Raw genomic sequence first — 15,931 nt, 5'->3', positions numbered from 1 at the left:
AAATGTGTAATGTTCCTTTATCTCCAAACAAGCAGTGGCCCCTCTTCTACCTTGCAAGCATGTACATATACACATCGTACCAACCTCTCCCCCTACACCAATTGCCAAATCCTCTAGACAAGTGACTTAGGGAGTCTTTCTTTCTATATGCATTATCATGGCCACCTTCTCTTCCCCAAAAATGAATCCATTCATGGCCTTGCCCCACCCACAGAACAGTTTCAATGTATCATCCAGCTGGAAATTGGGAAATATTCTAAGGACTAGTTCAGAAGTGACCTTGTCACTTATTTTTGTGAACTTTCTTAACATCTTAACCATTATTTCCTCTCTTGTGAAATTCTTGTTTATTTTTAAACAGGCAAGTATAGCTAAGCCATCCACTTCTCAGGACACTAATAGGAAAAGATGTGATGATGGGTAGGTCTACGCTGCCAAAAAAAAGACGCGTGGCAGCAAGTCTCAGAGCCTGGGCCAACTGACTTGGGCTCGCAGAGTTTGCGGCATGGGACTAAAAATAGTAGTGTAGATGTTCTGGTTCTGGCTGGAGCACAGGATCCGAAATCCACCCCCTCACCAGGTTATAGAGCCTGGACTCAGCACAAGAGGGAACGTCTACACTGCTAGTTTTAGCCCCGCAGTATGAGTGAGCCCAAGTCAGTTGACCTGGGCTTTAAGATTTGTTGCTCCAGGTCTGTTTTTGCAGTGTTGACATACCCTTTATTTACAATGGGGGGAAAAACTAAGTCTGCTAGTCTGGAGGGCCTGTATACCCCTCATCTAAAACCACCCCTATTTAACATATATTGCCATATCTACATAACTTCACCCATAAATCAATGCTTCTTCAACCCACACTCCTAGCTAATCGCTGTTTCCCATAAACAAAATCAACTGACCACCCCAGTTAATAAATTCTGGGCTCTCAGCACCTAAATTATGGGTTCACCTATAAATGCACAAATGATAGATTCTCCATGTGCACTCTCCTTTATTAATGAATTGTCTGCTCTCCCGTTGCCCACCTGGTAAGGAGTTCAGGCCCTCTCCCTTTTGCAGAGCTCTAGGACCCGCAGGAGACTCTCTGCTTCCCAGCAATCTCTGTTCCTCCTCCTGCTTCTCTTATGCCTTGTCTGCACTTCCTCTTTACAGCGCTGCAACTTTGTCGCTCAGGGGTGTGAATAAATACACCCCTGAGCGCTGCAAGTTTCAGCGCTGTACAGTGGCAGTGTAGGCGCCCAGTGCTGGTAGGTACTCCTCTCGTGGGGGTGGTCCTGTTTACAGGGCTGGGAGAGCTCTCTCCCAGCGCTGGTGCCACAACTGCACAGCCATGTTAAAGTGCTGCCTTGGCAGTGCTTTAATGTTGCTAGTGAAGACATGCCATTAGAATGGAAGTGGTGTCTGTACCACGCTCCTTGTTTTCTGCAAAAGAACAATGGTGCCCTGCACTCTCTCTGCCTTCCCCCAGGCTTTTTCCTGAAAGAGCAAATGGGAGTGGCTCTACTTCCTGCCTCCTCTTCCCCCTCACTCCCCTTAAAGGAACTAGTGTCTCCAAAGACCACTTTTCTAGGCAAAAATTCTGCTCATCCTTCATGAGAAGGTGAGTGGGGTTTTCCCCCCAAACTCTGTCTCTAGAGCTTTGGAGAAAGTCTAAAGGAGTTTGTTTTTGTTTATGAGAACCACCTGAGTCATGAAACATTACCTGGTGGTGTGGAGAATCTCTTGCCTGCAATGATAATGCACAAGACAGCAGACTTCAGGGTTTATCTCAGAATTTTCTTTTGCCCATTCATTTATTGCTTCAATGGGTATGTGTGGCAAGATGATAAAACAAACTCCCATTTGCGGTCCAGCTGGCAGTGCCAAGTTCATGGCTTATTCCAGACATCTGGTGCAGGATGTTATTCTGGAATATTGTTTTCCAAATTGAAAGCTTGTGCGTCGTCTTAAAGCGTATGCATGTTTGCAAGTCCCTCAAATCTTAAATTTCCATAAGAATTGTGGAGGAGCAGAATAGTCTATATTGGGATTAAATGCCATCATCACAGTTGAATTTGGATACACTAATGCAGTACTGTGGCTTCATGTAGTTCCCCTAAATAGGCACCTTTGCTGTTTAATCTTTTTAAACCTTTAAGGCCTCAAGGAATTGAAAGAATTAAAATCATAGTTACGATGATGTCGCTGTTTTGGCAATCCAAAATGAATACATCTGAAAGCAGGTTTGAGTGCAGTTGCTTCGGATACACTTCTCTATCTGCCACAAGACTGCATCAATAAGTCTCTTCTTCCCTTTGCTTGATATTAAATTAATTTATATTCTGTGATGTAAAAATATATCTAATGCCTTTCCCCTCTGTCCTTTTTAGTTCAAAAGGATTTAAGTGGACTCGATGATGTGATGCTTACCAGCCAATCAGAATGTGGAGGTGAGATCTAGAAATAGCTTTGTTTATATATCTGCCATATAGTCAAATACCAAAAAGAATATTTTTCGAGTTGAAACTTGGTGCCTTTTATACATGATAATATATACAGAGAGAAAAATGATAACCTATATATTAAAATTGATTTGAAACCAATGGGTCACAAATATCTAATTGGTAATTTAACAACTTGGGCCACTTAGTCTTACTAACTTAAAGCAACAAGTGAAGTGTTTTTTTTTTTTAAACAGTAAACAGTTGCAGCCTGAATTCATTTTGTAGCATATTCCACACAAGTAGGGTTAGCTGTGTAATTTCCAGGAGCCCAAATGAGAGTGGGCTCTGCAGGTATAGATTGGCTGCTAGTTGCTTATTCTCCTTGCATTCTCATTGTTATAGTGAGGAATTTGGGCTGAGAGTTGCTTTTGGAAGCCTTTTGCCAACTTGGGGAAAATTGGGCTTCTTCCACAGGAACTCAAAAATCTTGAGGTCCCAAGAGAGTGCTGGTATATAACGCTAGTTCTACCCTTGAAGTCTTGTGATGATATATATCAAAAAAACAGGTGAGGTAAAGAGTCTGTAGGTTTGAAATTCAAAATGGAAGAGGAATGGCAAGTCTTGTGATAGAGAATTCCAAAGGGCACTTATGGTAGAGGAGGAAATCAGATCATCAGTAGTCCTTCTGACCTACACCAGAGATGCTACAAAAGTTATGGAGGCTTAACTTGAGTATACATGGTGGGTAACAAGAAAGAAATTTTCTCAGAGTATTTGTAGAAATACTAATACTAGCTGCTTTCATTTCTTTGTATACTCTTGTGATCATACTTCCAGGTTTCTCCAGTGATAGTGACCTCATCTCTTTGACAGTCGATGTAGACTCTCTTGCTGAATTAGATGATGGAATGGCATCCAACCAAAATTCTCCCAGTAGAGCTTTTGGTCTCAGCCTTGCTTCAGAATCCTTAGGACAAGGTGCTGTTGCTTATGATTGTGAGTGGAGCAAACCTGAAGGCGAGAGGGAGAGCGAGAGCCGTAGTCTGTTTACTGGGAGCTTAAGACACAAACTTGGCAAACATGATTACTTGGAGAAAGCGGGGGAGCTGATAAAGCTGGCCTTGAAGAAGGAGGAAGAAGAAGATTATGAAGCTGCCTTTAGCTTTTATCGGAGAGGGGTCGATCTGCTCCTGGAAGGTGTTCAAGGTATGGATCTTCCCACTGCATTGGATGACTTCTTTGATATGTTAGTCTTCTATTAATAACAACAATTTAGTAAGTGCTAAAGAGGTTCTGTTAAATGGCAAATGATATGTGTAGCTGAGAACTGAAATGTGTTTTCTTATCTGAGACTGTTTTCGAACAGTAATGCTGAGTGTCAAATACCTGTTCTCTTTTCAAACCTGAAGCACAACCACAATCTAAATGCTGAGTTGCAGTTTGTCTTCTCTGTCTAGTATACTCCTGTAAATATTCCTTTTATTACACATGAATTATTCTTTATGTACCATTGGGAATGATTATCTATAATACTCAGAATTTGCAGAACTGTTGTAACATAACTTAACTTACATGGTTAATTGAGGGTTAATTATCCCCTTTTGACACATGGGGAAACAGACTCAGGTTAACTTTCCAAACACATCAGGGAGCAGAAGTGTTTCTGCCTCCTAGCCTTCTTCCTAGTCCACTAGACCCTTTTGCCTTCTCTAGCTGAAAGACGCATATACATATAAATGGTTTTCCAAATTCTTTATTATAGAGCTATTTTCATTGCTAGAGGAGAACAGAATTGTATTCACACATGACCTCATCCCTGTAAAATGTCAGTTTGGAAATGCTGAAGTTAAACAACAGAACATCCTGCTTGCCACTCAAGGAAGGGTTTTCTCTCTTCCATCTCTGATCCCCAAAAGCCCCAAATTACAGCAGCCTTTCAAGCCAATGAAAATTAAAATATATTAGTATTAACTTCTGGTCTGGCTGCAGGAATTGTAGCAGAGCAGTTGCATGTGACTTTGTACAGGAGTGAATTCAGAGCCTGTGCAGTACTCCCATCCCACGCTAACCTGCTGAGAACAGAAGATTGGAATCCAGGTCCAGGTCTCATTTGACAGTGCAGAGCCCTAACCACAGATCGACTGGGTGGATTCAGAAATTAACTCCAGTAGTTCCAGACAGACTGGCTTTCAGATTTTTATTGTATTTCATAAGGACACACAGCATCGATCCTCTGGAGGGGCCCCTATATGGTTCTGTGAATGGATGTTGCATAATGTGCTGCTTTTTACACTGGCCACAAGAAAATAATAGGAATAGTATTGTAGGTGATGGAAAATGTAGGTGATGGACAAGAGTATGTGCTTATCCTCTGCTAGAGATGAGCCAACTCACTGTTTATAAATCTACCTCTTTCCTTCTCTCTGGGAGTCATGTCATTAGGATGACGGCACGTCATAGCTTTTCAATGGCATCTTATCCCTACTTATCCATATTATCAACATGCTTTTCATTCCGGATGTTGAATGTGTTGGGAATCCATCTGTTGGTAGCAACCCTGCTGTTCATTCTTTATTAATACACTTTCGTTTAGGATGATGTGCCTTTCACTATTGCTTTTCTGAAGGACATTCCATTTTGTCATAACCACTTCTGCTTTTTAACCACAATGTAAGGGCCTTTCAAACAGGCATTTGCAGCTTCAGCATAAAAAGGCCTTTCTGACAAATCTACCTTTAAATTCTTAGTTTGCTGCAATCGCTAGAGTATTCTCTAAGAACTTGAGATTTCTTGCTTTCTCCTACTCTCTCTCATATTTCCTATCTCTTTGTACAGCTACCTAGCAACAGTCCTAATTCCCAATCTTATTCTCTAATCCATTGATATCCAGGATTTTCAGCCTGATGGCCAAACATTATTTCAAAAAAGTCAAAGGGTCCCAGAAAGCGTGGTGAAAGTGAATAAGGAAGCATTATTTACCCCTTTACATAACACAAGAATCAGGGGTCACTCAATGAAATTAACAGGCTGCAGGCTTAAAACAAACATAAGGAAGTTCTTCTTCACACACTATCAACCTGTGGGACTGGTTGCCAGGGGATGCTGTGAAGGCCAAAAGTATAACAAGATTCAAAAAGAATTAGGTAAGTTCATCGACGATAGGTTCATCAATGGCTATTAGCGAGAATGGTCAGGGATGCAACTCCATGCTTCAGGTGTCCCTAAAGCTCTGATTGCTAGAAACTGGGGCTGGATGATGGGGGGGATGGATCACCTGGTAATTCCATTATTCTGTTCATTCCCTCTAAAGCACTGGGCACTAAACACTGTTGGAAGTCAGGCCGTTGGACTAGATGACCATTGGTCTGACTCAGTATGGTCATTCTTATCATCCTAATGGTTTTCGGCAGATTTTCTGCCCTTTTTTTGCTTCCTTTCTACCACTTGGGCAGCACAAAGGGAGTAGTAACCAGCTGCAACTCCATGCTGGGGATACCCCCCCAACATGGGGGATTTCTGTGTGGGTGCAGAATTAGCATAGCTGTTACCTACACTTTACTTTTCCTATATGACAGGCTCTCTGTGCCAGGGATTGGGGATCAGGGACGGAAAGTGATTGGAGTGTGTATCATTCTGTCCATCTCCAGCTGGTATGTAATTCCTTGGAGACCATAGCCAGCTAATTCAGGTTAGAGCAGCCCCTAAATTGCTCTAAACTAGGCTGGGGCAGAGAACCTGGGAGCTGTAACTGGTTGCTGGTTCTGAGCTTGTCATCTCCTCTGTGAGGGTGGGATGAAAGAGAGAAGTCATCCTTTGCTAGACACTCCCCCTAGGCTCAGGTAGAGCCAGCTGAACTTGTATCCAGTTCTTTCTGGGGCTCTCACAGCCTGGCAGAGAAGTCCCCAGCCTCTTTGCCACAGTGACACAGCTAATTCAAATATTTCAGTTTCAAAATTCCAGGGTGTGGTTCAGAGAACATCTTTTCCATTCCTAATAAAATACATATTTTCTTATTACAGTCTCCTTTGAGGGACACAGGTGGCCCCCAACCCACAGATTAAACGACTGTGCTGTAACTCTCTAATCTCTCTGAAGGGTTTGAATTCATCATATTCTTAACTAGCCCTGGAGATACTTATGTCAGTATATCTTCATTTAAAATATGCTGTTACTGTTAATATTGACAAGTGAATATTCACTCTACATTGCAATAATAATCTTAACTCTGACTCATAAAACATGCTTATTATCTTTTCCAACATATATCTCACGTGGTCAAAAACATGCATGTATTAGTGATATGCATGTTAAAATCCTTTGTAAATGTCTTGGGTGTCAATAGTTCGTGGTTTACTTACAGAATATCTTCATTTTGTGTCTCTTTCCAGGCCAGCCAAAACAGTTATCCGATCTTAGGGTGGGTTTTTTTTTTTTTCCTTTTTCCCCACATGCCATCACTACATAATGTGTGTGGCCTGTCGTCTCAGATTTGACACTATTAGATTGAAGGTGTCCTTTCCATATAAAGTGACAATTCAGAATGCTGCCACTTGGTGGCACCAAGAAAATAGAAATTGACGCTTAAAAAGCAGAATCACAAAATGCAATCTATGTAGCAAACAGTCAATCCCTTCTGTTTGGAAGTTCCCTCTGACTGCTTTTCATATTGTAGTTTAGTAACTTGGCATCACAGACCTGGAATTTAAGTTTCTTTTTATCCTGTTGTTAAGCGCTCCTATTGATTTGGTATAAGGTATACTCACTCGTGCTTCTGACCTGTCCCAATGGTATTGCCCATGTTCCTAACTGTAAATATTCTTGAAGTTATTACATGAATTACTTTAATCTTGCAGACTTGCAATTCCTTAGCCGATGATAAATAGCTATAATTTGTCTGCTCTTCCGTAAAGGCAGTCTCTGTAAATGGAAAATCTGACATACCTGATGACTCTTCAGCCCTTTGACTTTATGGCACTAATCCCAGAGGTGAAAAATTCTGCATGTGCTGAAGCCAAGGAGATAAGGATGTTGACTTGGTTTTCAGTTTCCTTTGTGTATACAGTGGAAAGCAGGGTTCTGTTAACTGCATTGTTAGCAACACACTTGTATCTTCCCCTGTTACTCTTCTGTGACATTTTAGCATGAAATCTTTAGTGTTCAGTTTACTGTCCTGGCAAGAAAACTGATCGGGGTGCCTTTCAGGGAATAAAGGGGGTTGTATGACAGTGTTAAATTCTGAGAACTAGCTGTACTATTTTTGCTCTGGGCATCAATACAATAAACATCTTAGGCCAAATTTTGTTCATGCACAGCCCATGTGCATAAAGAGATGAAATTCTATAACCTGTGCCCAGGCTCGAAATGGCACCAGAGCCCATGGGCTGCAGTAGTATCTCTTGTACTCTAAGTACACCTCCAGACTGAAATGGATAGAGTACTTATTGCAGCACGGTTCCATGGCGTACAGTGGGCAGCAATGGCTGTTTGCATCCCTCTCCCCCTCTCCTGAAGTGGAATCCCACTGGTGCGGCTTCAGAACTAGTTTGGCTGACAGATATGGCTATTTCTTTATTTTGTTAGCATGGTGAACAGTCTGTGTTGCTTCAGGCCTGTTGATGATGAATTACATGAACAAAAAAAAAAAAATCAGCAACAGCAAGCCTTGTGCTTCCCAGCTGTCCCTCATTTTGAGGACTTTGGTCATTTTAGTCCCAGAGTTAACTATGAAGCTGGTGTCCCTTCATTCTTCTTGCTGGACATAATTTACATTAGTAAGAAACTAACTGGGAGGCTGAGGTAACAGAAAATGCTATTTGTACTAGAGAAATTAATCCCATCTCTTCAGTTCTTTCCTTATTGTGTGACCATCCCAAATTATACCCCAGTTGGGCGTCGACAAGTTGAGATGTATGGGGAGCAGATAGTTAAACATGATTACTTATTTTAACCTAAAAAAGCCGACAGTGCCTAAGATGGTGAGGCAAGAAAGATACAGAGATAGAGGGGAACCAGATACATGAGTAAGGGTGACAGAATCTGTCCTATTAGGTTGAAAAAGTAAGGACTAATAGCTAACCCTTTTTTACAGGTCTCCAAGTTATACATGAAAATCTGGAGGAAGATTATATACCTAATCTATGGTAGATCTGGAATGCTTGTTCCACTTTGGGACTGTACATTCTTCACTTGCATGTGTATATATCTGAATGATGAACAGTCTTGGTTGTGTGGAGTGAGCATTTGTACAGTGTAGTCTTCAAGGCTGAGCATCTGATTAAATAAACCATGATGCATACAATTTGTGTGGTGTCCTTGTAGATCATAAATAGATCTTAAGATAATTAATTAGTTCTATCTGCCAGGTCTTGGACACTAGTTTTCATTGGCTATCCACAAACTATGGATAAGCTTCTGGTGTCAGGGAAAACATTTTGATTAGGGCTGTCAAGCGATTAAAAAATAATTGGACTGTTAAATCATAATAGAATACCATTTATATAAATATTTTTGGATGTTTTTCACATTTTCAAATATACTGATTTCAGTTACAGCACAGAATACACAGTGTACAGTGCTCTTGTGTAGAATTAAATACAAAGTGTACAGTTTATTTTTTACAGTATATTTTAATATAAATGCACTGTAAAAATAAAAGAAATAGTATTTTTCAATTCACTTAATTTTTCAATTCACTGTAGTGCAATCTCTTTATCATGAAAGCTGGACTTACAAATGTAGTTATGTACAAAAAATAACTGCATTCAAAAACAAAACAATGTAAAACTTTAGAGCATACAAGTCCACTCAGTCCTACTTCTTGTTCAACCAATTGCTCAGAGAAACAAGTTTGTTTACATTTGCAGAAGATAATGCTGCCCGCTTCTTGTTTACAATGTCACCTGAAAGTGAGAATGGGCATTTGCATGGTACTGTTGAAGTCGGCGTTGCGAGATATTTACATGCCACATGTGCTAAAGATTCATATGTCCCTTCATGTTTCAACCACCATTCTAGAGGACATGTTTCCATGCTGATGATGAGTTTTGCTCACTAATGATCCAAAGCAGTACAGACCAACTGAGTCAGATGTCAACAGCAGAAGGTTGATTTTCTTTTTTGTTGGTTCGGGTTCTATATTTTCTGCATCGGAGTGCTGCTCTTTTAAGACTTCTGAAAGCATGCTCCACACCTCATCCCTCTCAGATTTAGGAAGGCACTTCAGATTCTTAAATCTTGGGTTGAGTGCTGTAGGTATTTTTAGACATCTTACATTGGAACCTTCTTTGCGTTTTGTAAAGTCTGCAGTGAATATGTTCTGAAAACAAACAACATGTGCTGAGTCATCATCTGAGACTGCTATAACATGAAATATATGGCTGAATGCAGGTAAAACACAGAGCAGGAGACATACAAGGAGTTCAGTCACAAATTTAATTTACACATTATTTTTTTAACAAGTGCCATCAGCATAGAAGCATGTCCTCTTGAATGGTGGCCAAAGCATGAAGGGGCATACGAATGTTTAGCATATCTGGCACATAAATACCTTGCAATGCAGGCTACAAAAGTGCCATGGAAATGTCTGTTCTCGCTTTCAGGTGACATTGTAAATAAGAAGCAGGCAGCAGTATCTCCTGTAAATGTAAACAAACTTGTTTGTCTGAGCAATTGGTTGAACATGAAGTAGGACTGGGTGGACTTGTAGGCTCTAAAGTTTTAGATTGTCTTGTTTTTGAGTGCAGTTATGTAACAAAAAAAAATCTACATTTGTAAATTGCGCTTTCACGAATAAGAGATTGCACTATGGTACTTGTATGAGGTGAATTAAAAAATACTATTTCTTTTATCATTTTTACAGTGCAAATATTTGTAATAAAAGTAATATAAAGTGAGCACTGTACACTACACTTTTTGTATTCTGTATTGTAATTGAAATCAATACATTTGAAAATGTAGAAAAACATCCAAAATATTTAATGAATTTCAATTGGTATTCTATTGTTTAACAGTGCAATTAAAACTGCGATTAATCGCAATTCATTTTTTAATCATGATTAATTTTTTGAGTTAATCGCATGAGTTAACGGCAATTAATCAACAGCCCTAATTTTGATAATATCAGTTGTATACCCACTTACATTAGTTTTGCTGATATCCAACAAACAGAGCTGGAATGAAAGGTACAAATACGATTTGAATGTCATTTTGAACTTCAACCCAGAAATTTATATATAATGAGGCATTCCCACAAAAAATGAAATAGGGTTGCCTTAGGTGCGTAATATTTTTAGACCTCTAGATGATATTTCTAGCCATTTTGGAAACGAACTAACTTTCCAGTTTAAAATGTTACCTCCGCTTTTGATGGGGGAAGATTAGGGTTTAAATCATCTATTCAGAGGAACAGGGCAGCATGATTGGAGATTATTCTTGGATCTGTTAGGGATGCCACACAACTTTCAGAATATAATATAGATAGAAGAAATAGATCTAGTCTAGTATGTCTGGTATCTTAAGGTGTAGTAACCGGAGGTTTTGCCTGTAGAGTTTAATGCCTCATTGAGTGGTGTCATTTGAGGTAAGCCTTTACTGGTGAAGGAAAATTGGGTATGGGTTTGAGGTCCGGTCTGGTGCTACGTGACCTTGTTGAATACAGAAACAAGCAATGTATTTTTTTTTTTTTTAATAAAAAGTATAAACTTTGGTGTCCTAAAAGCAACCGACTGAATAGTTTATTTCCACCTCCTAGCTACTGAAGTGGGCTTCCTACACAGTTTTGCATAAAAAATTAATCCCTGCTCCTCAATTTATGTAAACCAATGCAAAATACAGATTTAAATCTGGTGATTTTTAGTCTCAATTATCCAGGCCCATCCCCACCTATAGTACTTTCTGGTAAGCAGCAGAATATACAAATACTAGAATACCTGATTTTAATATAGCGAAGAGCTTATCTCTGTGTTGAAGGTGTAAACAGTTCTCAGAATCTAAGGATTCTTGTGAGGGTTTTATGTTCATTCCTGGTGAAGATTTTTAAAGAAGCTGGATAGATGGGGCTGCATCTGTAACCATATTGCCTGATGATGTTCCTTACTGGCTTAAAGTCTGCGTAGTGTGAAATCCTACAGAGACATCTTGGAAGAAACATGCTCATGCCATTGCGTAGAGGAGTAGTTCCTTTTTTTTTTTCTTTCCCCATAGCGGCTTAAAACAGCTTGTCTTCACAGCTGTGGGGCTGGGCCAGCATGAGTTGTAGCCTTTTAGGAGGAGTGTACGGTCTACTCTTTCAGTTTTGGGTTTGCAATTTTTGTTGAAACTTCAAGTAAGTGGGAAGCTAGTCTTCAAATAAAAAGAAAACAGAGAGAAGTAGGATTAGGCAGTTCACTACCTTCTGGGAGTACTGTAATATGAATCTCTCTCCTTCCTCCCCCCCCCCCCCTTCCTACAATTCCTCATTCTTCAGGCTGTTGTAGCTTCTTTCTTGGAGTCAGGAGTGTGTCTTCAAACTCCTGTTGGATTTCCTCTGACCTGTAACAAGTTTGGTGTCACATTCACTGACTTTCAGTCATATTTCTCTGTTTAGTAGAACGCCCCCCGAGAACAGACTGAAGAGAGGCTTGGAAACATTTCGTTTTTCATTTCTCTGGTAAGGTTCTGTGTAACTACGTCCACTATTTTGGCTGCCAAAGCTGTCTCCTGTTTCTGTGTTGCTAGTGTTGGAGGACATGCTGCTGCTGGCACCATTTTGTTTTCTTATCAGTGCTAGGAGGCTGCTGCTTCTCCTTCTGTTTTTGTGCTGATGTAGGTTCCAGATTTTATTTTTTTAACAGAAGAGTATCCAGGGATGTTTCTTCCATTGTAGAATCCATGTAGTTTGACTGATTATTTTTTGTTGTTAACTGCTCAATGGGAAATAGAGCCAGAGCTCAGTGTGAATGCAGATGCTAGCTAGGTTTGCCTCACATGACCAGATCACAGGTTTCTTTGGACATTTACACACATACTACAGATTACCAGCTTCTGTCCTGTTTAACACAGTTATGAATGCAAGAAACATTTTTATCTGAAGTGAGATACTCCTATGAATAAAACTTTTGAAAAGCTATGTCTTGTATGTACTGTGAAATTTGTGGTTCTTAACTGATACCTGCCTGTTAGTCACTTGAGCACTCCATATGCAGAACACTTTCCTAGGTAGCCTTAACCTTTGCACTTATTTCTACATATTTTTCCAGATACTCTGTTCAGATTTGTGATAACCCATTGGTGGGTTAAATTTTGTTTCACTGTCTGAGTTGGAGTTGGTACCTTCATTCAAGGTATATGGGTTCTAAATACCTAGGTAAACATGCATTAAATGTGGTGTACTCAGAGTCCTTAAAAGAACCCAAATGTTTGTCCTGGAAAGTTATGAGGGTTCTGTGTTCCAGGGAGTCCACTTGATGCCACAGATTTGTGCTTCAGACTTTAAGGCTTCACTTAAAAATATGCTGTTCTTCACGGTTGCGTAGATAACCGATGAAGTCTGCAGATAGCGAGAAAAAATAACTCAAAAAAGTGAACTGCACTATTATCTCAATCAGTTAGTTACTCTGAAACCCGAAGAAGGCAAAATGTCAACATTAACTGTTTCAATGCTGATCATTAACAAACTGCTAGCGTATGTGCTCATCCTCCATCCCAAGCTGCTTCCAGGTGCTGAAATTACTAGCTGCCTCCTTGACAGCTGCCAACATGTCCAGCAACTAATTATGCAGTCAAATTAAAAAGCATTCTAGCTTGCTGTGGCGTTCAGGGGGACTTGTTCGTGACTCAGCTCCTCCTCCCATTCCTGAAACAAATTTCCCAGAAGTGTGCTTGAAATTTCAGGGCTACAGAATAGTGGCCACAGTGTCAAGATTTACAAATTGCATGTTCACTTACGGTGTGCACGAGTTTGTTTGGTTAATAAGGAGATAGCAGTCTCATTCGTATGAGGTAAGAAGTGTTTGCACTAATAAAAATAGAGGTCCTCAAACCAGATAAGCAAAAATAACAGCTGGGTTACCCACTAATGAGGAAGGTGTTGCTAAACCTCCTTTCACTGTGGGAAGGATAAGTCTTTTAAGGCTTCCCCCCTTGCATTTTATTACTCTGTGGGAAAACGGAGGCATTCTTTGAAAAATCCAATAATCAAGCTGGGGGATATATATGGGGTGGCGGTGAAGGACATAGAGAAACTTGTTTATATAACAAAGAGTATTTAACTGTTACATTGGGTGATTATGAGTGACTTATTCAAGCTTTTAGCATCTGAAAAAAGTTTTACTGTTTCAATCAATGGCCCAATAATTGGAGTTTGGGAGGAATTGCATAGACAGATCCTCCATCAAATTCCTGGTATGATTCTTTAAGAGAAGAAACTTCCAACCTCTTCTGGTTGGTTCTTAAATCCTGATATGGTCTAAAATATTTGAGTAGTCATGAGAGAGAAAACAGAAGGGTATGAGATACCTAGAAGCAATAACATATCAGTAGAGAGATAATGGTAGCTTGTTGGTCTTATTCCTTCTGTGGAAATGTCCTTGTCGTGTGCTGAGGTTTACTGCAGATAGTTGAGGACAGGGGAGAGAGAGGACATCATCTGATTAGATGATTTTCTAGCAAAAATGAAAGTGATCTGATATTTATCTGATAAATCTTGGGCCCCGGCAGCACTGTGAAGACTGGAAGGTGGAGACATGGAATGTCTCCCCTCCTCCAAATCTCACTTGGGCTACTATTTCCAAAAGCTCAGTGCAATCAAATGATTTTCCTGCGTGGTATGAGGCATCTGTGTATTACTCTCCCACGTCTTTTGTGGTACCTGCAAAGTATGCCTTCTAAAAATTACAGCAGTGGAATGTTCTAACTTGAAACTCAATCAATTGCCATGAATCACTCTGGGGGAAAAAAACCAGGCCCTTCTTTTCTCTAGGCTAGGGCCCTGGCAATAATGTAAAAATCTAACTTTGATGGCTGTGCTGGTCTCTGAGGTGAACAGAAGTGGTTCTGTTTGGTTTCAGTGATGCACATAGGAGCGTCTCTCAAGGAGCTTGCAAGGTTATTCTTTTTTCGTAACATTCCTTGTACATTCTTGGTAGAAGAGGTGATTGTTTAGTTTGATCTTTAATTGTAAATCAGATCCATTTGGAGTGCATCTGTTTTTCCTTCACAAGAATAAATAGCTCACGAATCTCACTTCCTGAAATGGGATGCTCCAACGCGATTGTCTCATCTTGCAAGAGATGGACCAAGCTCATTCTGGAACGTTGACTGACTTATTTTTAAACTGGAGGTTTGGTCTGAACTATAAAGATTTATGTAGTATTTTATTTATGTGTGTGTGTATATATATATATATATATATATATATATATATATATATATATAATATAACCTACTTAGGTGGGGTAGCCTCCCCTGGCTCACCAACTGGTTGAGAAAAGTGTAGGTTTGTTCAGTGGTCACATTAATAGAGACCGCAGTCTTCATTCTTAAAAAATGTGCAGGGGGGCTCAAGTCTATATCTGGATGGATATTATCTCTTGAATTACTGGAAACAAGGGGTTCTAGTTTCTGAGCCCATGGCAAGTTTCTTCACTGTTAACGTGTATAAAAAAACAAAGTTAATGGTGACCTGCAAAGGTTTTTTTTTAAAAAAAACAAAACAAACAGATTTGTGTTTTATGATGTATAAAGGGGATGTGTGTGTGTGTGTGTGTGTGTGTGTGTGTGTGTGTTTGAGGTTTTTTCCTGCTTAGTTTGTACCATAAAAATATCCTGATGTCAATTTTGGTTGTGCTAGAGGAATTATTGGAGTCTCTGAAGATGTATATTATGTATTTTTCCTGCTTTTGTAGTGCTTCTGTCCAGTCAACAGGTTTTCCAAATCCAGGATAACTGGATATATTCCATCATATATGTTGCATCAAAGTTATTTGATAAGTGATATTATTTAAGTGATAAGGAAATATACTATTTCTAGTGTCCTTCAATTGGCATTGCATCTGTGCAGGAGATTCAGGTGCATAATTAGGCAACAGCAATTTCTCACCTAGCTGGTATCTTCTCTTTGAATCTGATTCTTTTCCCCATTCCTGGATGCACTTAGTGATTCTCATGAAGGGCCGTGTTTTTTTTAAGATGTGACCCTTAATCTACCTGCCCTTTTTTCCAGGGATGGGAATCAAAGGTGACCGTAATTGTGGCCAAGAAGTAGGCAGGCGTATCTCTGATGGAAGCATGGGCCAGTCGGTAGACCAGAGTGTTAATCCTGCGTCTGCCAATGATTGGCTGTGTGATTTTGGGCAAGTGTCTGAACAGCTGTGTAGCTGAATTACTCCAATCTGTTAAATGAGGCTAATGGGGTTTACCCACCTTTGTAAAGCACTTCAAGATCTAAAAGTTCCCAGTGTATTTTAAGTATGATAGTGGATCTGAGTGGGAGAGATGAGCAGGTTTTGAAATGGATGTTCATTTGGAAGCTT

General features: G+C 39.9%; 1 protein-coding gene across 1 annotated transcript in view; it reads left to right on the top strand.

Moving 5' to 3' along the window:
* The window catches only part of RPS6KC1 (ribosomal protein S6 kinase C1), a 108,632-nt gene that overhangs the window by 30,677 nt on the left and 62,024 nt on the right, over window positions 1-15,931 (top strand). Inside the window, exons 6-7 of the mRNA XM_084624180.1 lie at window positions 2,370-2,429; window positions 3,261-3,629. Of these exons, the coding sequence (XP_084480306.1) occupies window positions 2,370-2,429; window positions 3,261-3,629 (429 nt within the window). The remainder of the gene's footprint in view (window positions 1-2,369; window positions 2,430-3,260; window positions 3,630-15,931) is intronic.

This window comes from Lepidochelys olivacea (genome assembly GCF_965140295.1).
Source record: "Lepidochelys olivacea isolate rLepOli2 genome assembly, chromosome: 3".
NCBI classification, from domain to species: Eukaryota; Metazoa; Chordata; order Testudines; family Cheloniidae; genus Lepidochelys; species Lepidochelys olivacea.
Note: the sequence above shows the minus strand (reverse complement) of the source record. Positions and strands in the feature narration are given on the sequence as shown.